Genomic DNA, 26,573 nt, shown 5'->3' with positions numbered 1-26,573 from the left:
TGTATTGAAAATAACATGAAAATTCTCCAGTTTTACCATTTAAAATATATTTGACATTCTGTGACCACAGGCAGGGCAGACATCCCTTTGCAGGGGCCTCCTTCCCACCAGGGCCCCCAACCCCCACCAGGACCCTCGAGCAGGCAGGGACTGGGAAGCACAGCATCAGCGGGGCACAGGAGGAGGCATGCAAGGGTGCACACACAGACATGCCATTCCTTGCTATTTGTGCGCACAATTCTCAGGACCTGCACATACTCACACACATATACACTGCCCCCAGCAGGCAGGCACCATCTCCACTCATGGAAACTGGCACAGCTGCCACACAAATGCACCACACACATGTACATGTTCACATGGACAACCACGCACATGGCATCCTGCCCACAATCACTTACTGCTGGAAGCCAAGGACTCAAATACATGTGTGTAGATATTACCTCATACACACACACACACACACACACACACACACACACACACACACACATACACACACACCCCCCACACACACAAAGCTTACCCTGGTACACATACTCCACACAGCCTATATGGACATGATCAGGGCAGAGGGCCAGTGGGACTACTGAGTTTATCTGTGCTGATGGCCATGGCTGGTGTCCATCCTGAGAAGTGTGTACCCAGCCTTACAACCTGGTGAATATTTAAGCCAACACCCACATATAAAACACACACACACAAAGACACCTATGGATAATAAACACATAATTTTGTGTGTATGTGTGTGTATACATACACACATACATATCACGTATATATAGAGATCATCATATGCATACATCCATACAACAGTCTCACACGATGATTCCACATGGTCATGCACTTACAGGCAAAGCCATAATTGAATGTTTCATTTGAACATAGATGAGAATTCCACATATAAATCCACATACTTTCTCACATTCTCACAGTCACACACACACACTGCCAGTACGGCCCACATAAGCAGCTAAATGTCTCAGAGCAGAGAGTGCCAGAGGCCACATTCTAAGCCCACTCTCAACCTCTGGATGTCCTGGTTCAGGCTGTTGAGAAACTTCTTGGAAACTCCACTGCCTAAGAGGGTGAGGGTGGTAGCAGGTTGGAACACACACCTGCATGTCACACAGACCACACATGACACACATTTACTTGCACACACACACTCATCACACGCCACATGCACGCACGTGCACGAGCATGCCCCACTCACCTGTGCACAGCACAGTCAGTGGGTTAACTAGCTCTCCACACATCACACATGGGCACGCATGCCCCCACACACACCTCTCAGGGGCCATGTGATCCTTGCTTGGTATACACACAGCTCCTCCTCCCATCCACCCTCCCATTTCAAGTGCATTAAAGAGGGAGACTGTTTTGGTCTTTAGCACAAGCAATAAATAAATAAATACAGGAAAGGAAAAGAAAACGGCAGAAGAGTTTGAAAATGCAGCATCTGCCTTTGGCAGGGAATGAAAGGCAGCATGGAGTTGCTCTCCCACAGGATCTGGGGCTGACCTGGGAGGTGACAGCCATGAAAGGAGGTATACCAGGCCACCCGAGATTGCCAGAGCCTTGGGGTTCTGGGGTTCCTGGGCTCTGCTCTGGATGGAGTGAGTGGAAGTCTGGTCCACCCTGCCCTGGAAGGATTTCCAGCTCCTGGGCAGATCCAAGCACTGGCCTCTATGCTGCCCTGATTGTCTAGGGCCACCTTGTCCCTCCCTGGCTCAGCCTGACAATCTAGGCAGGGGTGAGTGGGTAAGTGCTCCTACATCAACTCCACCCTTACCCTCAGCTAAAGCTGAGAATGCCAGCCAGGCTCAGGGCAGGGGGCCATGCCAGGCTGGAAGGAGCCCCTCCAGCAGATCCTGAGAGGAAAGAGCTGCCTCTAGTGCCTTGAGCTGAATCTTCTTGGCCAGAAGTTGGGGTGAGGTCTGAGGCTAGGACAGGGTATGGGGAGTCAGGTCTACCTCAGGCCAGGGACTGCTGGGGTATCTCTGAGTGGGAGCTGATAGCCTATGCCCAGGGCTCTCCACTGCCCCTGACTTCAGGTCAGGTTTCCAGCTACCATGGAGATTGGTGGAAGAGGGAAGAGGCAGGAGACCACACCCAGGCCCCGGCCTCTCTGTGTCTCTCAAGTCTCATCCCCTATTTATATGACTTTACACTCTGTCTCAGCTTCTCCATTTGGGCTAGAGTCTCTGATGCCTTTAGGTTGTGAGCTGTCTTAGGGGCACAGATTGGAGAGGCCTGGTAAGGCAGGCTGAAGAGACACAGTATATTTCTAATACTGACTTCCTTATGGGCCTGGTCATTTAGAAGGGCAGCATTCTTAGCTGTCCTGGGAAAAGTTCCCAGCTCCATCCCAGGGTCCAGCCCCTGCCAACTGTCTTCTCTGCCAAGAACATGCCCACATTGGGCAGCTCAGGGTGCAGGGGCCTGCTTTTGGGCCAGTAGGGCCAACAACCTCTTCCCCATTAGGGTGCTTGGATGCATGTGCCACTCCCAGGGACCTCAGCTGACAATTCCATGCCTTTCCTACAATTGCTTCTCTGCCATTCAGGCAGGATACATCCAGGCTGCCACCCACTTGGACTCACCTGTGCTGCCCCAGGTGCAGGGAGAGTACCACGTCAGTCTAGCCTCTGCAGACAGAGGGGCTAGCAGGGACTTTGCAGTGGAGTCAGGGCAGTGGGAGGGGACAGTGGAGTTTGATAAAAACAGAAACAACTGGGGCCAGACCACTCAGAGTCTCTAAGGCACAATTCACGTGGGGGTCCCATTCAAGATGGGGCTGAGCCATTTCCTCCTAGTCTGGGAACTGAGCTTCCCTTCCCACAGAGCCACCCAGTCCTGCATTTCCCAACTGCCCATCACCATGAAAAGAGTGGAGGCCACTGGCCAGAAAAGGAGAAATAAACAAACCCGGAGAATCCGGTGTGTTGGGAGAAAGGGGACGCTCTATGGCAGGCAGGTCTCATATCTGGCCCTGAGATGCACCTCTAAGGTACAAAGTCAAACTCAAAAATCTCAAACTAGTTGTTTCCCAGCCCTTACTCCCACCTATGACATTGGAAAGCTTTTATTATGATCATTAACATGAGCTTGGTTTTTCTATCACAAATGGAATCTAATCTGCTCATGTACATAAAGAACCATGGTGAGCACTGTGCTTACTGTCACTGCACCACCTGCATACGCCTGGCCTTTGCAGAGTAGAGGCCCGTCCAGTCTTAGAGAGCCTTTTGGAGCCTCTACCCAGCTGCCTGCATCCTGGCAGACCAATGGAATTCTAATTGTCCTTAAAAAATTTTTTAATCATGTTAATTTCTTTTTTTGTAAACAGTCTTACTCAAGTTAAGATTGAGAAAGCCAAAACCCATTGTTTCTCCCCAAGTTAAAAACCAGCAAGGTGCCCTGTAGCCTGCCAGCTTTCTCCCAAAGCCTGGGCAGCTACAGAGCCCTTTCTGGGCAGGCTTCAGCACTTTCCTCAGGCAGAAGCCCCTAACTCCCATGGCCCGGCCCCCAGGAGGCCACCTCCTTGCCCCTGAGCCTGCTTGGGCCTTTGAGGCCGGGGGCTACCAGCTCCAGCTGCCCACTTCCCCGCCAAACTTCCAAGGCCATCATAAAGAACATAAAACATCTAAAGTGCTACTGAGTCTGCAACTGGGACACCTTGCCCATTCTGCTCAAAACCGGAGCCCTCACAGGATGTGGGCCTCTCCTTGGCTGAGTGGATGCTGCATCTTGGCCAACAGTGGCTCAGATCTCAGACTCCCGTCTGTAGGGCCGCTGCTCAAGGGCACCCCCACCAGCTTGGAGTCTGTCAAAGTCATGCCTGGCCTGAGGGCTACTGCTGTCCTGGTCTTCATCTGCTTCATCATCCTCATCACGGCTTAGGAAGGCCAGCTCATTCTCATAGCAGAAGGAGTTGGCGCTGGGCAGTAGAAACTTGTTCTCCACCAGGTCCTTGGCACTGCAGCGGGGCGTGGAGGGTACCTCGTAGGTCTTGTGGAAGTGCGAGTAATCGATCTTGTACTGGTTTTTCTCCTCAAAGAGTACAGGCTCAAAGCGGTGACCCCACAGGATCTCGTTGGCCAGGTAGGAGCTTCGGGCCTGTGTAGTCATGGCAGTAGCCTCCACCATGCCCTCCAGAATAACTACAATTTCAAAGTCATCTGTCTCCAGGTCCTGCTGGCTAATGCCAAACAGCGGGCTGGCCTCATCGATCTCATGCAGGATGGTGATGGGTGACACCAGGAAGATGCGGTCAAGGCCCTTGTCGAAGCCAACATCGATGTCAATCTGGTCCAGTGGGATATACTCACCCTCCTCCGTGACCCTCGGCTTGATAAGCTGAGCCCTCACATGGGCCTCCACAATGTGGCTCTTACGCAGGTTGCCCACACGCCACATGAGACAGAGTTTGCCATCTCGCAGCGCCACAACAGCATTGTGGCTGAACAGTAGCGTCTGCGCCCGCTTCTTGGGCCTGGCCATCTTGGCCATAATGGCACCAATCATGAAGGAGTCGATGATGCAGCCCACAATAGACTGAGCCACCACCATGAAGACGGCCACTGGGCACTCCTCCGTCACACAGCGCAGCCCATAGCCAATGGTGGTCTGTGTCTCAATGGAGAAGAGGAAGGCTGCCATGAAGCCATGGACCTGCATCACACAGGGCGTGCGACCACGGTCCTCAGCAGGCTCCAGATCACCGTGGACCACAGCAATGACCCAAAAGATGACTCCAAATAGTAGCCAGGAGGCAAGGAAGGCCAGTGAGAAGATGAGCAGCATGTAGCGCCAGCGGATATCTACGCAGGTGGTGAACATATCAGCCAGGTAGCGCTGCGACTTCTCGTCCATGTTGGCAAACTCAATGTTGCACTGGCCGTTCTTCTTGACAAAGCGGTTTCGGCACCTGCGCCGTGTATGCACCTTGCCATTGCCAAAGCCATTGGTTCCCGACATGGTAACCAGGTGCAGTCCGTCCTCCTCTGATGACACAATGCTGTAGGGATTGGCCCGGCCGGCAGTGGTCATCCCGGGGATGGGGTGGGCAAGCCAGGCCAGCTCCGGGTGGGGTGGCTCCTGCAACAGATAGGACGGCAAGTGTCCCACACTCACCCATGCCTCTGCCCCCACCCAGAACTCTCAGATGTAGCTGGCCAACATTTGACCCTAATTTACCCATAACCAAGCTCCTGATCTTCCTTCTCACCTTAAGCCAGCTCTTTACCCTCCTTCTCAGATTGGAAAACGGCCACTCCATCCTCCCAGCACCTCCAACCAAAACCCTTGGATTCATCTTCAACTTCTTTTAACCCCACCCCAAGGACTCTGCTTTGAAAATATATTTAGGATCCAACTCCTTCTCTCACCCTCATGACCTGAGTCCCCATCATCACCCACCTGGATCAGCATGGTGGCCACCTCACCAATCTTCCTGCTCCTGCTCCCACCCAATCTCAGTCCAGAAGCAACCAGGGGAAGCCTGTCCATCATCTGCTCAAAGCCAGAGTTCCTGCTGGCACCTGCAGGGCCTGCATAAGCAGAGCCCAGGACCCCTCGGACCTCACCTCCCTGTCACTCGCCCTGCTGTAGCCCACTGTTCCTTAAACCCACCCTGGACTCTCTCTTCCCATTTTCCCACCACCTCCCTCTTTCAGGTCTTGACTTTCATGCCATAAAAACATCTCCAGAGGCCTCCCTGTGCCTTCAGAAGATGGTACACCCCTCCCAGGTCCCCACTGTAACCCCACAGCCCTGACCTCGAACCTAATAATGGTAGTAATAATAACAGCAATGATGCACACGGGGTTATACTTGGCTGCCATCCCTACCATGAGACTGTTGGCCACCTGAGCACAAACAGCTTGCTGTTTCCCTCAATAGTGTCTCACCCCCAGGGCCTAGAAACAGCTCTGTTCCCAAGGACATCCCAAGCTGGGCCCCACCCACCCTCCTGATGCTCTTTGCCTCAGACACCCACTCAGCACTCATGTCTCCTGTCACCAGCAGTAGCTAGGAGGAGACCACTGAGTCAGTGCCCAGAGGGGTCACTGACTGGCTGACCGCAGTCCAAGGGCCTCCCCCACTCCCACCTTCCTCAGCTCTAAAGAGTACATTAGGGGCACTTAGAAGTGTCACTGTCCTTGGCCTACTCAGGGGACCATCTGGTTGGCCTGCTGCACACACACATACTCACACATACTTGGCCATCTCAGCGCATGCCCCATGGAACTGCATCCTCACCAGTCAAACACTGCTCCCATGGCTGGTGGTATGTGTCCAGCACCTAGACACACAGGCCAGTGGCCACTCCTTCTCCAGTGCCCTGCTGGCTCCAGGACAGCCTGCTGGTGCCAGGCTGAGGCATCTGCAGGCTGGGGGCCATGGCACCACTTGGCCCTGTGGGCACTAAGACAATCTGGCCATTAGCTTCAGGGCTTTGGGTGCTCAGGACCTCAGCTTGACTCAGCAGGGCTGGGCTGGCCTGAAAGGAGGGGTAGACCCCTGGCCAGTTGGCCTGGCTAGGACACTGAGGAGTTGGGCATGTTCCTCCCCACAAGCAGGGACCCCACACACCCCCAATCCCCACCTGGTCAAAGCTAGACAAGGCTGGGAGCCCTTGAGCATCCAGAAGACAACAAGGCCCCAGAGAAGAAGGTCCCTGGGAGGCTGAGCCAGAAGCAGGGAGGCAGGTAGCTGGGCACCCACTAGAGGCTTGGAAACTGGAAGTGATATAGCCAGGAGGTAACAATGCTAAGATTCAGCCCTCATCTGTGTGACCAGGTACAGCCAGAGCCTCAGAGGAGCAATGACCTCTGACCTCTGCTCCAAACATCTGGGAGACAAGTGAGGGTACAGCCCTCAGGCTACAAGGCTGCAAGGTCTTTCAGGGTCTGTCTTGGTCACCAGATGCTGCTGAGTCTCCAGAGCTGGCATGTACATGATGCTCACATGGCACTTACTGCCTGAGTGAACCAGCTCCTCAAACCACAGGTAAAGCAAGTCAAACACATAAGCGAATGCTCTTAAATCATCTGGACAATAGCTCAAGGAGGTAGGTACTATCCTTACTTCTAGCCTCTGAATGCAGATTCAGAAAGGTAAAGTGACTTCCCCAAATCCACACAGCCAATAAGCAGGAGAACTGAGATTTGAATCATTTTTGTCAAATGCAAGGTCTCCCATTATGGAGCCCCAGGCTCTGCAGGGGCCCCTCTTCACGCTCCATCCTCGCCCCACAGGTGCTCCAGCTGACCACCTCACCATGGGTCTGAGGAGCTGAGGCTGGAGGCCGTAATGAAGAATGCTGCTTCTGCCTGGGCCAGGAGGCAGGGAGTTGGCAGTGGTGAGGACCCCGGGGACTTTGCCGGAAGATGGCTCAGCCCCAGATTCCTGGATCCTCCAGAAGGAGGTGGTCAGAGTCGAGGTACTCAGATGCTGGCAGGAGGCTGCCAGATTGCAGGGGGTGGGTTTGTATGGCCTGGAAGCCTTGAGGGATGTCCAGTGGGTCATGGCTGCTCCAGCTGGGGCTCCAAGCAACTCAAGGTCTGTATAATACAGAATTACAATAATCAAAGGCCAGAGTGCCCAGCCTGGTGCACTGCTCCTGGCAGCTGGGCAGCCTCACACCTACCTGGTCAGCTCCCAGGTCGATGGGGCTGCTGCAGTGACTCCTGGCATATCTTGAGTCCCAGACTATGTCACACAAGCCTGGGAACTCCCTCTTCTGTTGACTTTACTCCTAAAATTAACAAGATCATGTTCACACCCACTCCCCCTTTTCTCAGAACTGGAAACTTGAGACTCAGAACAAAGTCACTTGTCCAAAGTCACCCAGAAACTAAAGAACACAAGAGTTGGAATCCTGTGTATTGATCCAGTCCTCAGTCTCTCATGCCCTCATTGTGCTGTGCGTGTGCACACACTCATGTGTGTGTGTGCATGTGCATGTGTGTATGTGTGTGTGAGATGCTCAGGGTATAGGGAGCCCCTCGCAGACTCTTGGTGAATACAGCACCACAAAGAAAGACCCAGAAGAGGATCCATGAGTAGAAACCCCAGCCCCACAAACTTGCCAAATGTCCCAAGGATACTCCTCACACACAAACACAGTCATGGCAAGAAGGCTACACAGCTCTGCAGTCTTTAAGGACTCAATTTAAGAAACGTGGAACAATATCCTCAAGGATATCAGGCCTGATTGACTCTTACTCTTACATATGGTTAAATCAGATAAGAAATGGAATTAGATTTGTTTTCTTAGAAGAGGCCTTAGCAAGCAAGGAGGCCAGCTCCCCTTTTTTATAGATGAGAAAATTGAGGCTGAGACTCATCCCAGGTCACAAAGCAACTTGTAGACAGAAGTGAGATGGTAAAGATAACAGGACCATCATCAGCAGATGCCCAGCTTGGCCAGCGGGGGTCCAGAGCATTGCTGGGACGGAACGGAAGAGAAGCAATAGGGTGCACTACCTGAGCTAGAAAAGGCGACTTCCACACCAGAGACAGCAGCGAATCAAGCCAACAGGCAGAGAATAGGCAGTGGAGAACGTGGACCCAGAGCCCCTGAGAGGTAGCGAAGCTGTCCCTGCTGACCCCAGTGTCTATGGACACAGCCTCCTGGCACCCAGCGTGTTCAGAACACTGGTCAGGCCTGGGCTGGGAGCTCTTAGAGAGGCAGCTACCACATGACCAGTGGGAGGGGCCTGAAAGTCCCTGGGAGGGGCCTCTCAATAGAGCTGGACACCCCATGCCCAGAACACTGAGGCTCTGGATACCTCAGGTTTCGGTGACATCCGGGAAAAGAACAGGGCAAGGTCTTGGCCCATATTCTCAGATGTCAAAAAAAGCAGTGACTAGAAGGGCCAGTGGAGGGGGCTCCAAGGGGACAGGTCTAAATGTCTCCTTCCACCAATGCACAGACAGCCTCTGCCCACAGTGAACACCCATGGCCTGCAAACATGCAGAGCAGGCTCTCTGTGCCAAGGCCATGCTAGGCCCGAGGAGAGAAATAGTAATGACACATTGGTATGTGCTGGGGGGGTGGGGGAGGTGTGATCAATTTACCATCAATTCCCCAGGCCCTTACCACTCCAGGGCCCACTGCCCAATTTCCAACCACCAACATCAGTCTTTTATCCCAAAAGCTCTCTCCAGCCACTGAAGAATGCTCTGCCCATGCATTGAGCAGGCAAAGGAATGAATGCCCCAGGAGCAGCCTTCAGTCAGTGATCAGCTCCCTGTCCTCCACAGGCACACTCTGGGGACACACTCTGGGGTACCTGCTCTACATTGCCTCCTCAGGTTCCTTGGTCAGACTGAGCTCCAGTTGCCCCCAGCAGGGACTGTCAAAAATACACCCCACAGTGGCTCCTTCCCTTCCTGGTCTCACCGACCACTAAACTACCTGCACAGAATCTTGTCCCTTGGGCCTCCCTCACCGGCCTCTCCATGGCAAAGGTGCCTGAACTGGCACCTTCTCTCCCAGATGCCTCAAAATACCACATGGGCAATATGGTTCCTCCTCTTCTTCCATACTTCTTTCTCCCCTTTCCCCTCCCTCACCTCTTCTCCTCCTCCTCTTTCTCATCTCCTTCATACCCTCCTCTTCTCCTCACTCTCACCTTTCCCCTCCTCCCACTCTTCATGGGGTCAGTTGGCAGTCTGACCACTTCTTTAGTTGGCCCAGCCAGAAGTCTGGCCTTCTTCTTCTCCTTCAGCCCCCTATGTCTACTCCCTCACCAGGTCCTATGTATTTTACCTCCTAAATTCTCAAAGCCATCCAGCCATCTCCTTGCCCACAGCCACCTACCTTCCCAAGCCACTCCTGTCTGGACACAGCAACAGGCTCCTGCTGGATTTCATTGTGATGACCCTCCACCCCATGGGGTCCAACCCCCAAATCACAGCCAAAGGGAATCTTTAAAATCTTCTCATCCATTAGAGATCAGCTGAAGGCCACTACTTCCATGAAGTCCTTTTGGATTCTCTGGCCCTGGGTTTCTACTCTACCTTGGGCCAGTAGCTACTCTACCTTGTATAAGAGTTGACCTTGCTCAGGCCCCATCTCTGGCCAACCTTAGAGGCCCAGAGGCTGATGCAGGCCTAGCACAGAGAGAGCATCCAGAAAATGCTCACTGACCAGAAAAAAGGATGAGAGAATAAGCAGTTGAATAGAGAAATGGGTGAGGAGATGGATGGATCAATAAATGAGTAGACAGATATATGTACAGATGGGTAGTCGAGCATAAGGATGGATAAACAGGACTGACAGATGCATGGATGGATGGATTGGTGGTGACCAGAGAGATGGATGGGTTACGTGGGTGAAAAACTATTAGATGAGTTGGATGAGTAGATTAGTGAGTGAATGAAAAGATGGATGAATCAGTGGATGGAAAGATGGATGGGTGGCTAGGTGAGTGGATGAATGGCTGGGGAGTAGATGAATAGTTGGGAGAAGAGTGAATACATGGATAGAAAGATGGCTGCATGGATTGGATAGGTGGATAGATTGGTAGGTGGATAGCAAATGGATGGGGGGATGTGTGGATAAATAATGGGTGAATGAGAGGTTGATTAGGTAGATGAATACATAGATGAGGGGGTAGGTGGGTACACAGATGAGTGTTTGGTTAAATACATGACAGGTGCACATCAGTGACCTTAATCTTACCTCTTGAACCCTATCTTCTAAGTAACAGTGCTGAGCAGGCAAGTGGCTGTCTTCAAGGCTGCCTTAGCAGCAGCTGCCATTTCCCAGGCACCAGTCGGAGAGGAATCAGTCACTAGAAGACCCTAAAGTTAACAAAGCAAAGCCAAATTACTGCAGACAGTGCCACTCTCCTTAGAGGGGCTCAGAAGTCAGAAATTTCCACATTAACCCACATTTCTGCTTCTCCAGGGCCACATGGGAGATGGAGGTAGCCTCCCACACTTCTGATGCCCCACACCTTCACAGCCTGTGAGCTTGTTTATAACAAACTTTCAGAACCAGAGAAAGGCAGAACAAGATGGGTCCCCAAAAAAATAACAGCTTATAATTAGCAAGTGCCTACTATATCCTAGACACTGTGGTAAGTGTTTTACAGACATCAACTCGTGTAATGCTCACAACAACCCACAAGATTGGAACTATTGCTATTCCCGTTTCAGAGAGGTAGGTAATGTGGTAATTCTCCTAAGGTCACAGAGGAACTCAGGTCCCTAGCCTGTGCTTCTAGTCACCACCTGCAGAGCTTTCCCAATGCCAATAACATTGTGGATGGATGGATGGATGGATGGACGGATGGACGGATCAATTGCTTGATGGATGATGGATGGACGAGTGGGTGGATGAAAGGGTAACGGATGGATAAATGAATGTGGATGCATGGATAGTTGGGTGGGTGGATGGATGGACAGATGGATGCATGGACGGATGGATGGATGAGTGGACTGATTATGAATGGGTAGGGGGGCGTGTGGATGGATAATTGAATGGGTGGGTGGATGGATGGATGGATGGATAGATGGATGGATAGATGGATAGACAATGGATGGGTGAATTATGAATGGTCGGATGGATTATAGATGGAAAGATGATGAATGAGTATATGGATAGATAATGGATGGATGGATGGGCGAATTATGGATGGGTTGGGTGGGTGTGTAGTTGGGTAGATGGGTGGGTAGATGTACGTGTGAATGAATGGATGGATAAATGAGGTGGTTGGGTGGGACAGATGGATAAATGAGTAGGCGAGCAAATGGATGACTATACAGATGGGTACACATCAGTAACTTGTCAGACACCATAAACATACACACATCCTATGTGGTCCCTGCAACCTCCGAGCCTATTATTATTCCATATATCAAAGGCGCTCCCAGCTTTCCCCTCCCATGTTCTGTGATCAGAAGAGAGTGTATTGGTTAAGGATTCTGAGAATTTCCAGAGGCAAGCTGACTTGGGATGCCCTTCTCACCTTCCCCCACCTGTCAGCCACTGAGCCCATGGAGCCTACCTTTTTACAGCCAAGGCTATCTATAATCCACTGTTACACTGGATTCTCTGGCAGGGATTAAGGCAACTGTTGGTGAGTCATCCACACATCATAAGCCTCCTGGGGCAGTCAACAGCAATGGGTTTAGAAGCACACAAAGCTGGGTTCAAGTTCCAGCTCTGTCCTTCACAAGCTGTGTGACCTTGGGTGAGTCACTTCCCTTCTCTCAGCCTCTGCTTACTCTGTAGGGGGATAGCCTGGTTGGTCCCTCTTCACTCTCTGGGTTCTCACCTCAAGACTCTCAGTCCTTACCTCCTGCTTTCCAATACTTCATCATTCCCTGAGCAGTTGCCATGGGCCCTACAGTGCCTCCTTAGGTCTTTCGCTCTCAAAACTGATTGGGAAATTGAGGCTCAGGAAGGCTCCATCACAGCCCACTACCCACAGCTGGGAACCTCCATAGCAAGGACTCGTGATCAGGTCTCTGATCTTATGCCCATCCCCTTGAGCGGGCCGTATTGTGCCTAGCCCTGTGTGCTCTGCTCCTGGCTTCAGTTATTCCAACCTTCACAGCCCCATCTTGAGGGAGAGTTGATTCTCCCTACTGGAAAAACAGGGAAATTGAGGCTGAGAGAGGTTAAGTCACTTGCTCAGGGTCACCTACAGCTGGAACTCTGAGCAGAAGATGTGTCTATCACAGGGCAAGGGAGCTAAAGGCTAGAGAAAAGGGGTGAAGAGAGAGGTGTAGACAGCCTGCCCCTCCCACTTCCTGTTGGTCACTTGGCCTGCTCCAGGCTCTCTCAACCTCATTCCTGACTCCCTATTTCCTAAAAGGGGCTTTCTCCAGACCCACAAATCTACTCAGTCAGATTTGTTCCCACCCATGAGGGAGGCAAAATTAGCTCCACTCTAGAGGGAAACTGAGGCTCAGAACCAAGAAGTGATTTGCCCAAGATTACAAGGCCACTGAGTGGCAGCTTAGACAAGAATACAAGTCCCTGAGTGCCCTGTCCAGTGCTTCCCCTGCCACCCTGCAGTGGCTGTAACAGCCCATGATGTGAGCTCAGCCCTCTGAAGTTAACCAGACACTTTTCTGGGTCATGGTCAAGTCCTGGACAGAATAGACTGGTTTGGGACCTGCACATGACAGAAAGGCAGTCTGAAACTGGACAGACCACACTGGCCTTCAGTCTCCCAGCAAGCAAAGGCAAGTCCTGGACTGACACTGGAGGCTTCCTGCACCTTATCCCTCCCACCCCACCCCCAACAGAGCACCAACCTGTCAGCCAAGGCTAAGGCTAAAACTGCCAGGGGCACAGGGCAAGGCATTTCCCCTTCCTGAGGCCCAGCTTCCTCCTGTACAAAACGGGCTGATGACTGGCCTCCCAGAGGATGTGCCTATGAAATTCAATGTGGTGAGGGAGGTATGCTCTGGGCACAGAGCCTGGCACAGCAGGGCTCTGGGAAGAGGCAGCTGTCATCATCACCATAATGACATCAGCCATCCCTGGAGGGGTGGGACAAGGGGCCAGCAAGTCTCCAGTCCTGCATTTGAGGCCTGGCCACTTCCCGGCTCACCGAAGGCCCTTCCATGGGCCTCAGCCTCCTCATCTGCAAAATGGGTAGACTCCGCCTATCTCAGGAGACTGTCGAGAGGGTAAACTGAGGCCCTGTCTCAATGTGTGGCACACAGCAGACCCGCAGTAAGTGCCAGGTCCTCCCAATGTTCTCTGAGAAGGGTTTCCCAGCTCTGACAACCAACACAAGCAGCTCAGAGAAGAAATGGGAATTCCCAGTGGTATCAGAGCTGGAGAATCCCTGACCCTCCCACATGGCCCCTAGTGATGTGCTCCCAGTGCATCCCAACAGGCAACAAAGCAAAAGAGCCCTGAGCTCCACGTGGGCAGCAGCCTGGCTGCCTTTTTCCTCTGTGCCTGGGATAGTGCCAGCTGGCAGGCAGTGCTCAGTACATGCTGGCCATAGCATCCACAAGTGCCCATGACCCTTACATGGTCTGGAGACAGGGGCTGGACAAACATGTCCAATCTCCTGAGGTAGGTGGGGTCTACCCATTTTGCAGGTGAGGCTGAGGCCCAGGGAAGGGCCTACAGTGAGCTGGGGAGTGACCAGGCCTCAAATGCAGGACTGGGGACTCGCTAGCCCCTGGGTCCTACCCAACCCCCTGAGAGATAGACTGCACCAAATGGCTGAGAGGAACAGACATCTACCCTCTATGTCCTGAAGGGAAGCCAGGGCAGGAAGTTCTGGCCCCCAGGGTGGATGACAGGTTAGACCAGGCACCAGAAAATGTTTCCGGTCAGCCCAGGCACCGGGGAATGTTTCTGAGGGTATTTTTATCTTGAGAACATCTTCTACAGGAGGGAGACAGGGTGTCCTTGGCCTCAGGCCTCTGGGAGCAGCTGAGGACAGAGGCTTCTGGGCACTCTCTACTAGAATTGTCATTACAGGCAGTGCCCCATCCCTGGGCTTTTGTTGGGTCCCAGGAGCAGGTGGGACCTGTAAGGTTTTGGGAGTTTCCTGGAGCTCCCTGCTCTGCTCCAACCTGCTGTGTGACCTGGAGCAGGTCCCTGTCCTACTCTGGGCCTCCCTTTTGCAGCCAACCTTTCCTGAGGGCCTACTTATGCTGGTCTCAGCTGAGCACCAAGGACTTAGAGATGGACCAGCAAGCACCTGCCTGTGTAGCACCCCACCAGGGAAGGTTGACAGAGTAACCAGCAGCTATGACAAGGCTGGATCAAGGCCAAAGTCAGAGTCCTTGGAACCCAGAGGAGGTATCTAACCCAGTTGTGGGGCAGGAGGCCTTTCTGGAGGGAGCAGCAGGAACAAAGAGAGCCGAGCTTGAGATTGCAGTGTGGTGAGGGAGACTCAGAGCTCCACGGTCTGGGATACACATTTGGCTCTGTTCTTCACACACTGGTCCTTGGGCAAGGTCTTCCTGCCACTAAGCCTTCCAGTTCCTACCTGCCATCGATGGGGCTGGCCCTTCCAAGCCTGACATTTCAGGAACCTAAGAGATTTGGGGCTGGGGAGGTGGGGGGAGTAGAGAAACAGGCAGGGGCACACCTTGTCACCCTAATAACAGAGAAGAAAGTGTATTGAGTACCTACATGCACAGGCACGGGAGCCATGGCATTACATTGACAGACGGAGAAACTGAGGCTCTGAGAGGCCCTAGATGCATATTAATGAGCTGGGACTTGATGCCAGAGGAGAGTTAGAAAATCTGAGCCAAATCTTATCTCTGGATTCAAATTTTGTCTCTGTCCCTTCCTGTGTGATCTTGGGCAAGTCGTATAACCTTTCTGAGTCTCAGTTTTCTCACTTGTAAAATGGGATTAATAATGGTATCTGTCTCATGGGGTGATGATGGGTTTTCAGCAAGTTAATACGTGGAGGTTGCCCAACTGGAAATCTCCTGCCCCCACTGCCACTCACTCCTATCATCACATCTCTGAGCCCAAACCCACATTGGAGGGATCACAGGCCCTGGTGGCCTCAGCTGGACCTCACTCCAGGCAAAAAAGGAATGAGCAGATGGACAGAATGGAAAGTAACTCCAGGGGGAAGGACCCAGTGAGCAAATGCACCATAGCTTCTATTTTTCTTACAGTGGTAATTTCTCAAGCTTCAACCTAATTTGAGTCTTAAACATTTCCTAAGTGCCCAGTGTGTGCATGGGAGAGCAAAGACCTGAGATTAAGTAACAAAAAACATTCTGGAACAAAAAAGACCATTAATAAATAGGCTGAAAATTTTGCAACATAACAATATTTGTGATATTGTTTATCAAAACTCACAATAAGCAAAATAAAAGTTATAAATTCTTTGTTTGATGAGTGTTATTAATAAAAGGATCAATGTACTTCAAATATAAAGAATTCTTATAAATCAACAAGAGAAAAGGTCACACTGGGAATGAACAGAAGGCAGGGCTGGGCTCCCCACTGAGGGTCATGTGATCCTCAGTGAGTGACATCTTAGGAATGTCCACACTTCAGAGCCTCAATGTAAGCTGACCCTCACCGTAGAAGGCCTTGCCCTGCCTTCCAGAACTTGATGCATCCTTCGAGCTCAAAGGATGCCACCTCTATGAAGTCTACTAAGATTTCCCTGGGTCCCCTCTGCATCTTGCCAAGTCCCCTTAACATGTTTCTTGGGCCCCTAGAACTAGTGCCTGGCTTCAGCTGAGTGTTCCTGGCATTGTATCAGAGATTGTTCAAGGAGGGGTGGCCTAACCTTTGACAGAGAAGGAAATAAGTCAAAGAAAGGTGCACAGCCATGTCCAAGGTCACCAGTCTATGAGCCACATTGCTGAGTCTAGCACCCAGGTTTCTTGCCTCTGTGTGTTCCAGCCACCTCCTCCCTAATGAGTCCTCCAGGCCCACCTTACCCCCATCAAGGAAAAACCCCTCCTTGGGGGCTACATGTCTTCATGGGCTGTGCCCAATATGAAGCCTGTCTAGGCAAAGGCCAGGCAGGATCAGGGTCTAAGCCACAGCCTGTCCTCCAATTACCCAGAAGCTCTACTGAGGAAACATAGAAACAGTTGTTTTCTCAACTTCTTTTCTTTCTCTTCTCATTTTGTAAATTTGATTTTATTTTGGGACCAGGAATTCATTGGGAGGGCCTAATACACCTCTGAAGGCCCTGGAGTTCACCTGGCATGGGCAGGAGTCTGAGCTCAGAGATCAGAGTCCATGAAAATAGGGTGGGCTTTCCATTACTCTACCCTAGGAACCCCAATACAGCTCAGGTCTGGGGTCACTGCCAAGGCCTTGCTCACCAGTCATTCTAAGCCTTTACTCACTCACTCAGCAGATATCTACTAAGCCTCTACTATGTGCAGGCATAGTGCCTGGGGCCAACATTCGAATGGGGCAAGACAGACAGAAAACATGTTAAGGAGAAATAAACCCAAATAATTCTGGAAGCAGGGTGGGCACTATTCTAGAGGTCAGGTAAGACCTCTCTGAGAGAATATGAGAATACTGTTCCTGGAACAGTAAGAACAATGGTCCTGAGGCTGGAATGTTGTTCTATGTTTTCAAGCAACTGGAGGGTGGGCAATGGTGCTGAAACTGAGTGTGCCACAGAGAGGAGCAAGTAGGTAAGAGGGAGCAGGGACAACTCAAAAAGAGAGACTTATCTGGGGACATAGCCAGCTAGGCAAATGGGAGCACCTGGGCCTCCTCTTCCTCATGTGCCAGTGACGATAATCCATGTCTCAGAAATGGTGCTTCCTGTCTCCCCGCCAACTCACCACATGCCAGATCCTCTGCACAATGCCCTTTCTTCCTCATTCTCCCTCAAACTCCTATGCATCATTCAACGACCACTTCCAAGTCCCTGCCCCTTGTAATTCCTTCAGTCCTAGACCAGATCATTCTAGGTGGCAATTATCTATCCCTCCAAGTTGTCTCCACCAGGCTTGGAGAGCCCTGAGGCCAGGGCCTAGGTCTGATGCCTTGAGTGTGGGGTCAGATCCCAGAAGGAGGCTAAGGGGAGCAATAGGAATGGGGCCTTATAAGCCCTTCATGATCTGCTCCTGTAATTCAGGAGTACCCTTGAGGCCTGCACTGCAAGAAGGCAGGCAGGGCTGTAATCTGTCCAAAGACCATTCCAGCCTCAACTTGTTCTGGGACTTCGTCCTGTCTGGGCCTGTTTCTCCAACTGTTAAATGAGGGGCTCCTCTGTGTCTTGTTCAACTTGTTGCAGGGAAAAGACTGTGGCCTGGGGGATGGGGAGTCCCCTACCTCCTTCCTTTATTATCTGCTTATAGCAGGGAGCGGGGCATGGCTGTCACCACTGGAGGCCCCTTGGAACTCTGGGCAAGCCCATAGGGCAGGAAATGTTAGCTTTCTGCCAGGTCAGCAGAGGGGCTCCAGACCAAGCCTCAGGGTGTTGGGGGGCCTTTCACCCCTAACAGGACCCTGCTGGGAGACATCACAATGCCTGCCTTGGACATTTCACCCAGAATAGCCAGGTGGGTAGGCCTAAGAAAGCAGCTCTCCACTGCTGTAGATGCCTTTGCTGGCCCCCAGACCCCTATGACGGCTGCCCAAAGAGACTGGAGGCGAATCAAGGGGGTATGTGGAGGAGTTTGGCGGGCTGTGTAGGGCAGAGCAGGGCTATGTGGTCCCTGCCACAACTCAGCACATTCCAGGAAATCTTACCCAAAGCCCAAGGATGGAATTCAGGGCTCTAAGAACATGATGGAGAAAACATGTGAACTCTCCCTTTTCTCTCTGCAAAATGTACTGTTCTCTCAGCGATGAATGAGACAGCAAAGCCCTAAAGCTTGGCACTGTGTACGGGTGGTACGAGGGCCTCTGCTAGGTCTTGCTGTGGAAGGCATTATTAAGTAACAACATGCTAATTACCATATCGCATATTCTAAAATAATATTTTGATAAGTATTCACATTTCTGGTTTCCTCTGTGGCCCTATACAGGTTCTCTCACGCGTTCAAAAATGTTATCCTGAGTAAGTGAACATCAAAGGCATCCACAGCCAACCAGGTTGGGACCAGGACACGACTTGTGAAATGGTGGGGTTGCCTAGGCCATCTACTCACTCATTCATTCATTCATTCATTCATTCCACAAGCATATCTTCATTGAGAACCAAGTCCATGCAAGGCCTTGTGTAAGGCACAACATGAACAGGATGGAAAGCCCCTCCGCCTCGGTGCTCAAGATAGGAGGGGAGAGACAGACATCTCAGAAGAAAAAGAATAAATGAAGATTTAGGCTGCAGGAGGCACTGTAGGACCAACTGGGGGTGGTGTGGTCCAGCCAGTAGGGACAGAGCCAGGGCTTGAAACAGAAAACAGGGCTCCAGGCAAAGGCCCGTGAGGCAAGAAGGAGCTTCAGTCTGAGGAAGGAAGTCAGCAAGAGGGAAAGTGGGGAGACGAAGACTGAGAGTGAACAGTTGGTGTGGGCAGGTCAAGGTCGCACCTGTGACCAATCTACGATGTCCCAGGTCAAATCCAAAGTCCCTTGAGAGTCTTCCCAGGGCCCAGGCCAGAAACATGAACCTAAGGAATTTTCTGGAACACAGGGAAAAGTATTGACAGCATCACTTCATCTACTCCTGGATAAGGTGCGCAGACTCTTCTTGGCAGTTTCAAGAAAAATAAGGTTCGGGGTGGGAAGGCACCCACAGGTAGAGGCCGACTAACGTTCTGACCCTACAGCCACATCACATTGGCCTCACCACCACACAAGCCTTTCCAACCCCGAAGAACTGGAACTGTACACCTATCATGCATCAGGCATGCCCAACACTTGACACACGTTACTTCAGTGCATGCAATCATTCCTTTCAATAGAGGAAAGAGACTGGGGCTCAGAGAGGGAGAGCGCCTTGCCCAGAGCCACACAGCCAGTCCACAGCAGTGCTGAGAATCCAGGCTATGGGAACAGAGACCTTGGAACTGATCACACATGCCTGGTCCTAATGTCTCTAGGAGAAGCCAGTCTCTCCATGTGGCTCAGGACCACCTCCTACAGGAAACTCCCTAGCCGCATGGCTCCTACCACTTCTCCCTCATGCCTAACTGGTTCATTGGAAAGGCAGGGTCTATAGAGAGCCAGGGGCTGAGGGAGCGAGGGCCTAGTATCTGGACCTTGTTTGGCCCCTGCTGTGCTGTGTGACCTTGAGACACTGGCCCTCTCTGAGCCTGTGCTCAGAAGAATGAGGTAAATGTGGGGGCATTTGTACTGCGGCAAGGGGTCTTACCAGCATGTCTCTGCTCTGAGAGCAGGAGGGGCAGCCACTGAAAGTCCCAGGGAAAGTTTTCTCATGCCTCAAGCTTTTATTTAGCACCTACTGTGTGTGCCACTCAATAACCCTACAAGACAATGCCTGGGTCTCTCCCTGCCCTGAGAGGAAGAAAAAGGGTCAAAGAAAATCCAGTGGCCCAAAGTGAACAACTAGTCAGTGCCTAGGGGATTGTCCTCTCTTCATGCTAGGCATCCTGGTGGATAGAGCACATGGTCAGAGCTGGGAAGATGAATGAGGGTGCTTTCTACCTCCGTCCTCATACCAGTATCTGCCGTGGCAGAGAAGGGTGGGTAACAGGGTGAGGGAGGTATGGATTCTTCCTATGACAGGTACTGGCCTTTACCTGCTCTAGCTTGCCCTACCCCCGCCTCTAAGGCACACATTTCTATGATTAATCCTTGCCTCAATTTATGCAATTTCCACTATTGGGAATTAATGGAATTAGGGGATGAAAAGTGCCCAGATCTGAGTCTAGTACACAATAGGTGCTCATGTGTGCACCATCCTTTCATGGACACACAGCCTGGAGTATGGTGCATGCTATTCTAGGAGTGTCAAGGATGTGCGTGCACCTGGCCCCACTTTGCATTTCCCCAGAAACAGACCTTGAGTCAAAGATTTGGAAGCAGGCAGTTTGGGAGGTGACTCCGAGGAAAGAGGTAGGTAAGGACAGTAGCCAGTAACAACCATGTTGATGAGCACCTCACCATGGTGGGCACCAGGGCTTTAGCCTGCTGGTGCCTAGAACTTGTGCCCTCATTATCTCCCTCAGGGGCAAGGAAGCCCCTGGAGTGGCCCATGGTGCTGTAGGATGCGGGGGTTGCAGTGGCCTGGTGCCATCCACTGAGGGCAGCAGGGCGGATACAGTTCAGTTAGCCAGAGGAAGTGCTTGTGCAGAGGTGAGGGTACAGATGGAAGTTTGAGGTATGAAATGGGCAAGCTGACAGCTCACATCTCTCACGCAGCAGTGTGTTTCTACGTGTTTAGCTTGTGTCAGCTACGCAGCCTGCACCTTTGTGGAAACACATAAGTATGTGTGCAGTGTGCACAGACATGGGCCTGTGTGCTCACAAGGATAGAGCTGTGTCAACATTAGTGCTGCTGCTGGATGTCATGGGTTAGGTCTCTGTGTGTCTGCTCTTGCACACATGTATGCAAGCTTTGTGTACCAGGCATGGCACACACATGCATGTGTGCTCAGGCTATGTGCATGTGTGTCATCATTGTCCCTTGCCCAACCCTGGTAGTGGCGATGGTCTAGTCCCCTTGGCAATGGGGCAGGGGCTGGTTAAGCTGGGACACCTTTGTTTCAAACCACAAAACACAAAGAAGCTAGGAAAAGAAAAGGAGCTAGAGGGCTGGGAGGGGGGCAAGGCTCAGCCTCCTGGCTCTGCTCACAGCTGCCCCACCTACACCAGGGCCTGTCCCATCCCTACCCCAGTTGAGGGCTTCTGGGAACTGGGACACAGGTCCAAGGCCTTGTATCAGTCCGGGCTACCCGAGCATCCTGAGGATCCCACCTCAGAGGACAGCAAGCATTAATGAGGTGGGCCCCCACCCAGGCTCCAACTCTTCAGGATCTGGGGAGAGCCGGCTTCCAGATTCACTAGCCCCAGAAGAAAATGCCCCAGACACCAGGCACTTTGTAAACCAGGAGATGCGGGGTCACCCAGCACAGAAGTCACCCTCTCTAGACAATTAGTGCACTAATTGCACATGCTGTCCCATGGCAGTTCATTAGCCCAAATCATGTTTACTGAGCAGGTCTGTAAGCCAGGATTCTCTCATTTAAGCCTCCCAAAAGTACTATGAAATAGATATTATAATTTTATAGATGAGGAAACTGAGGCACAGGGAGGTATCCTGAGAACACTGGAGATTTCGCATGGGCCAAAGCCTAGACTCAGACTCCTCTCTCTGCCCATGAGGCAGGCGGGCAAGAGAAGCCAGCACTAGTGACCATAAGTGCCCTGCAGTGGAGATGGTTCCCTTAGGCTTAAATTTCGAGGAGCCTCTTTCTGTCAGCCACCAGCCCATATGAGAGGCCCCAGTGCTCAGTGTGGGGGCAGGACAAAAGAATGATGGGAGGGCTGGTTTCAGACTTGTGGGATTGCATCGTGCACTCCAGGTCCCTGTGGCCTCATTTGTAGAGTGGGGGAGAGTGGGTGCTCGGCAATCAGTCCCGGAGGAAAGAGCTGAAGGAGCCTGCCGGCCTTGCTCCACTCACGCCTCCACCCCCTAGTGGTAGGTCAGCCCGGACAGGCGTCTGAGGCCCCCAGAGGGGCATTGAAGGGCCCAGCACCAGACCAAGGGCCCGCAAAACAGAAAAAGCACCTGAGGCCTCGGACGAAGGCCAAGAGCTGCGCAGGCTGTATGTGCACGGAGAAGGGCAGCCTTCGGGACAGCAGTAAGCAAGGCCAGTGCCGGGGGCGGCCAATAAGTCAGGGCAGACTGCACGGGCGCTGATGCTGGGCTTCTGAGGACTGCCCATCAACCAGAGCCTGACCCCTGTTGATCAGGGCTCAGAGAAGCACCTGAGTACTAGAAAAATCCCTGAAACCTCTAGGAGCCTCATGTCTTTATCTGTAAATGGGGATAATAAGAGAAAGTTACCTTCTAGGGTTATCATATGAAAGCAAATGTCCTTCCCAAGACCCAGGAGCCTGTACTATTTCTCCAGCCAAGTGGGGAGTGTGAGAAGTTTTGGGAGATGAGGACAAGTAAGCCAGAGAACTTGGGAGTTGGGGAGATGCAGTCACCGTAGTAGAGGGAGACAACGAAAGACTCAAAAGACATGTGGACTTAAAAATCCAGCCCTGGCCTGGAAACAGCCTGGGCCTCTCCCCAGAGAGTGGTGAGTTGGGCAAGAGGGGCCAGAAGTTACTGAGGATCAGAGCGTAGGGGAGTGGGAACCCAACCAACCGATATATGCCACCCACACCATTCACACTGCCCTCCTCCACAGCCAAGGAACTCCAGCCTCCACTGCCCATACCTGCCTTCAGGCCTTCCATCCCTCTCCACAGTCCACATCCATCTACACTGCCCCAAAGTTGTACCCATCACTGTGGGCCACAACCTATCTATACTGTCTGCCATTCACACAGCCTGACCCTGTCTACATGGCTGGTCCCAGCCCCCACTCTCTGAACCTACTTGCCTGGGCTCCATTGGTTGTGAAGAGGGAAAAACAGAGGGGAATCATGAAAACCGCACTCCCAATAGCACTAGCACCCCCAGGCCAAGGGGAGGTAGGTGGCTTGGATACCCTCCAAATCCAGTTGCTGGGCACAGCCCTGGTCGGGGACTCCTGCTGGCTCTCCAATGCTGACAGGCCAATTAGGGATTGGGGGATCAGCTGGGCCAGTGCCTCCCACCTCAAGAAGCTGCAGCCTTGTGGGGAGAAGAGAGAAGACCCTTTTGGGAGGAGACATCTGTCCCCTGCTTTGCTTTCCATCCCCACCGCAGACCCACCCTTCCCTGGGGAGTCCCACCCACTGGATTGGCAACCACTGAGGACACACACGTCTGTATCCATGACCCCCACGTGAGCACACACTGAGCGCCTACTGTATGCCAGGCCTGCAGGAACCCCTGGACACATAGTCCTGCTAGGACCTCTAGTGGGTACGTTATTCCCATTTTATACCCAGGAGAAAGTAGGCTCAGAAGAGCTCTGTGGCATGCCGGGAATGCTTCCTGCAGAAGTTGCTGCTGTTCAGGAAGCAAGAAGGGAGGAGAAGCCCCTTCAGGAAGTCCCCTGTGCAGCTACACATGTGGCCCTCTGCACAAATCATCTGGGTTCACCACCTTAAGGTCTGCCCTAGGTAACAGGTGGGGGTTCTCACATTCACATTCAGATGAAGAGCCCAGACTGGGGCAGTGAAGCCCTGCTGAAGGTGGTCCCCCCAAGTTCAGGCCTCCCCTCCTGCTGGATTATTCTAAGCATTTCTGAGAAGTCATCCAGGTCATCCTCAGCATGAATGTTGCACCTTCCTCTCTTGGGGAGAGGGGCAGGGAAGAGCAGAAGCTCGGGGGAAGGTGGGAGCTCAGCTCCAGTCATCAAGATCCTGAGGTGCCTGCAGACACCTGGGGGAGACCCACATGGGCAGGTGGGTGGCTGAGCCTGGAGGTAGGAGAAAGGTCTGGACTAGGGATGAAAACTTGGAGCTGGTTGGGGGATGGGCTGAGCCCTGCAGGAGATTGAAGGGGCACCCCAGTGAGCAGGCCTCGGGGGAAAAAGCCAAGCCTCAGAGCCAGGAGACCGAATGGGTGCCAAGCCATGCAGGCGTTCCCAGGAGGAGTGAGAACGAGTAGGACGAAGACTGGAGGTAACCATGGACCTGAACAGTTTCACTGGCATCACAGAGGCAAAAGCCAAGAGGAGAAATTGAGGAAAGCAAATGCGGACAACACCCGTGAGTTGTGTGGTTCCTGAGAGAAGAGAAGTGAGGCAGAAGCTGGAGGCAGGTCAAGGGAGGTACTCTAATGTCGAAAGATGCCTTTCAAAGATAACGTATCTTCAGAAGCTTAAACAGAGAGCTACCACAGGACGTAGCAATTCCACTCCAGGTATACACTCAAGAGAACTGAAAACAGGTGTTCAAACAAAACTGTGTACACAAATGTTCACAGCAGCATTATTATTCATAACAGCCAAAGGTGAAAACAGCCCTAATGTTCATCAGCTGCTGAAGGGTAAACAACCGTGGTACATCCACACACTGGAACATCATTCAGCCATAAAAAGGCCATAAAAAGGGCTCAAACACTGACCCCATACTACATGGATGAGACTTAGAAACATTCTGCTAAGTAAGAGAAGCCGGACACAAAAGACCACATACAGTGTGATTCCATGTATATAAATGTCCAGAAGAGGCAAATCCAGAGAAGAAAGCAGATTGGTGGTTTCCAGGAGTTGGGGAGTGACTGCTGATGAGTGCAGGATTTCCTCTTGGGTGATGTGAAAGTGTTTTACAACTAGATAGAGGTACTAGGTGCACAATAATATTGTGAATGTTCTAAATGCTACAGAAAGGTTCACTTTAAAATGTTTAATATTAAGTTATGTGAATTTCACCTAAAAAATATTTGTTTTTTTGAGACGACACATGAAAAAGATTTGAACCCAACTGCAGACTGACTGATCCAAGCCTACTACCTGCTAAGTACAGCCTCGGCCACCTACCAGAGAGTGGAAAAGAAATGCTTGTGGCTGTAAGAAAGAAACAATACGAGAATGCTACACTGCGTTCCAGTCCTCTGCAAGCTCCCTGCTTGCTCACTCTGCTCCAGCCCCACTGTTCTGTTCTCCAAGCTGGTCCTTGAACCCAATGAGTACCATCTACCTCTGGCTTCTCCCCCTGCCCCGTACCCCCCACCTTTCAGCTCAGGTATTCTCCTGGCTCCTCCCTGATTCCATGCAGGTCCCTGCTCAGATGTCTCCCTGATTCCATGCAGGTCCCTCTCACATGTTCTATGGTCATTTATTCAGAAGTCTGTGTTCAGTTACATAGTGACAGGTGAGGGCAGGGGTTCGGTTTTTTTTTCTCCGAGACTATTTTTAGAGCAATTTTAGGTTTACAACAAAATTGAGGGGAAGGTACAGAGATTTTCCACACACACCCTGACACGCACACAGCCTCCCCCATTAACAGCATCACTCACCAGAGTAGTCCATTTGTCATGGTCTATGAACCCACATTGACACATCATCATCACCGAAAGTCTATAGTTTACCTTAGAATTCGCTCTTGGTGTTATACTTTCTAAGGGTTTGGATGAATGGATAGTGACATATATCCACTATTATAATACCAGACAGAGTATTTTTACTGCCCTAAAAATACTTTGTGCTCTGCCTATTCATCTCCCCTTCTCTAACCCTGAAAACCACTGATATTTTTACGGTCTCCATAGCTTTGCCTTTTCCAAGATATCATATAGTCAGAATGATACAGCATGCAGCTTGTTCACATTGGCTTCTTTCACTTAGTAACATGCATTTAAGGTTCCTCCGTGTCTTTTCATGTTTTGATAGCTCATTTCATTTTAGCACTGAATAATATTCCATTGTCTGGATGTATCAATTTATTTATCCATTCTCCTACTGAAGGACATCTTAACTGCTTCCAAGTGGAGACATCTGTCCCCTGCTTTGCTTTCCATCCCCACCGCAGACCCACCCTTCCCTGGGGAGTCCCACCCACTGGATTGGCAACCACTGAGGACACACACGTCTGTATCCATGACCCCCACGTGAGCACACACTGAGCGCCTACTGTATGCCAGGCCTGCAGGAACCCCTGGACACATAGTCCTGCTAGGACCTCTAGTGGGTACGTTATTCCCATTTTATACCCAGGAGAAATTAGGCTCAGAAGAGCTCTGTGGCATGCCTGGAATGCTTCCTGCAGAAGTTGCTGCTGTTCAGGAAGCAAGAAGGGAGGAGAAGCCCCTTCAGGAAGTCCCCTGTGCAGCTACACATGTGGCCCTCTGCACAAATCATCTGGGTTCACCACCTTAAGGTCTGCCCTAGGTAACAGGTGGGGGTTCTCACATTCACATTCAGATGAAGAGCCCAGACTGGGGCAGTGAAGCCCTGCTGAAGGTGGACCCCCAAGTTCAGGCCTCCCCTCCTGCTGGATTATTCTAAGCATTTCTGAGAGGTCATCCAGGTCATCCTCAGCATGAATGTTGCACCTTCCTCTCTTGGGGAGAGAGGCAGGGAAGAGCAGAAGCTCGGGGGAAGGTGGG

The 26,573-nt window shown here is 51.7% G+C and overlaps 1 protein-coding gene across 1 annotated transcript in view; it reads right to left on the bottom strand.

Annotated features, from left to right (window-relative positions):
- Nucleotides 1-2,764: 2,764 nt before the first annotated feature.
- The window catches only part of LOC105304166 (ATP-sensitive inward rectifier potassium channel 12), a 39,226-nt gene continuing 15,417 nt past the window's right edge, over nucleotides 2,765-26,573 (bottom strand). The window contains exons 2-3 of the mRNA XM_011378138.1: nucleotides 10,700-10,821; nucleotides 2,765-5,103 (exon numbers count right to left, since the gene is read on the bottom strand). Of these exons, the coding sequence (XP_011376440.1) occupies nucleotides 3,769-5,055 (1,287 nt within the window). The 5' untranslated portion in view covers nucleotides 5,056-5,103; nucleotides 10,700-10,821 and the 3' untranslated portion in view covers nucleotides 2,765-3,768. The remainder of the gene's footprint in view (nucleotides 5,104-10,699; nucleotides 10,822-26,573) is intronic.

The sequence above is a fragment of the Pteropus vampyrus genome, unplaced genomic scaffold (genome assembly GCF_000151845.1).
Source record: "Pteropus vampyrus isolate Shadow unplaced genomic scaffold, Pvam_2.0 Scaffold331, whole genome shotgun sequence".
Taxonomy (NCBI): Eukaryota; Metazoa; Chordata; class Mammalia; order Chiroptera; family Pteropodidae; genus Pteropus; species Pteropus vampyrus.
The sequence above is the reverse complement of the archived record's forward strand: the minus strand, read 5'-3'. Positions and strand labels throughout refer to the sequence as shown.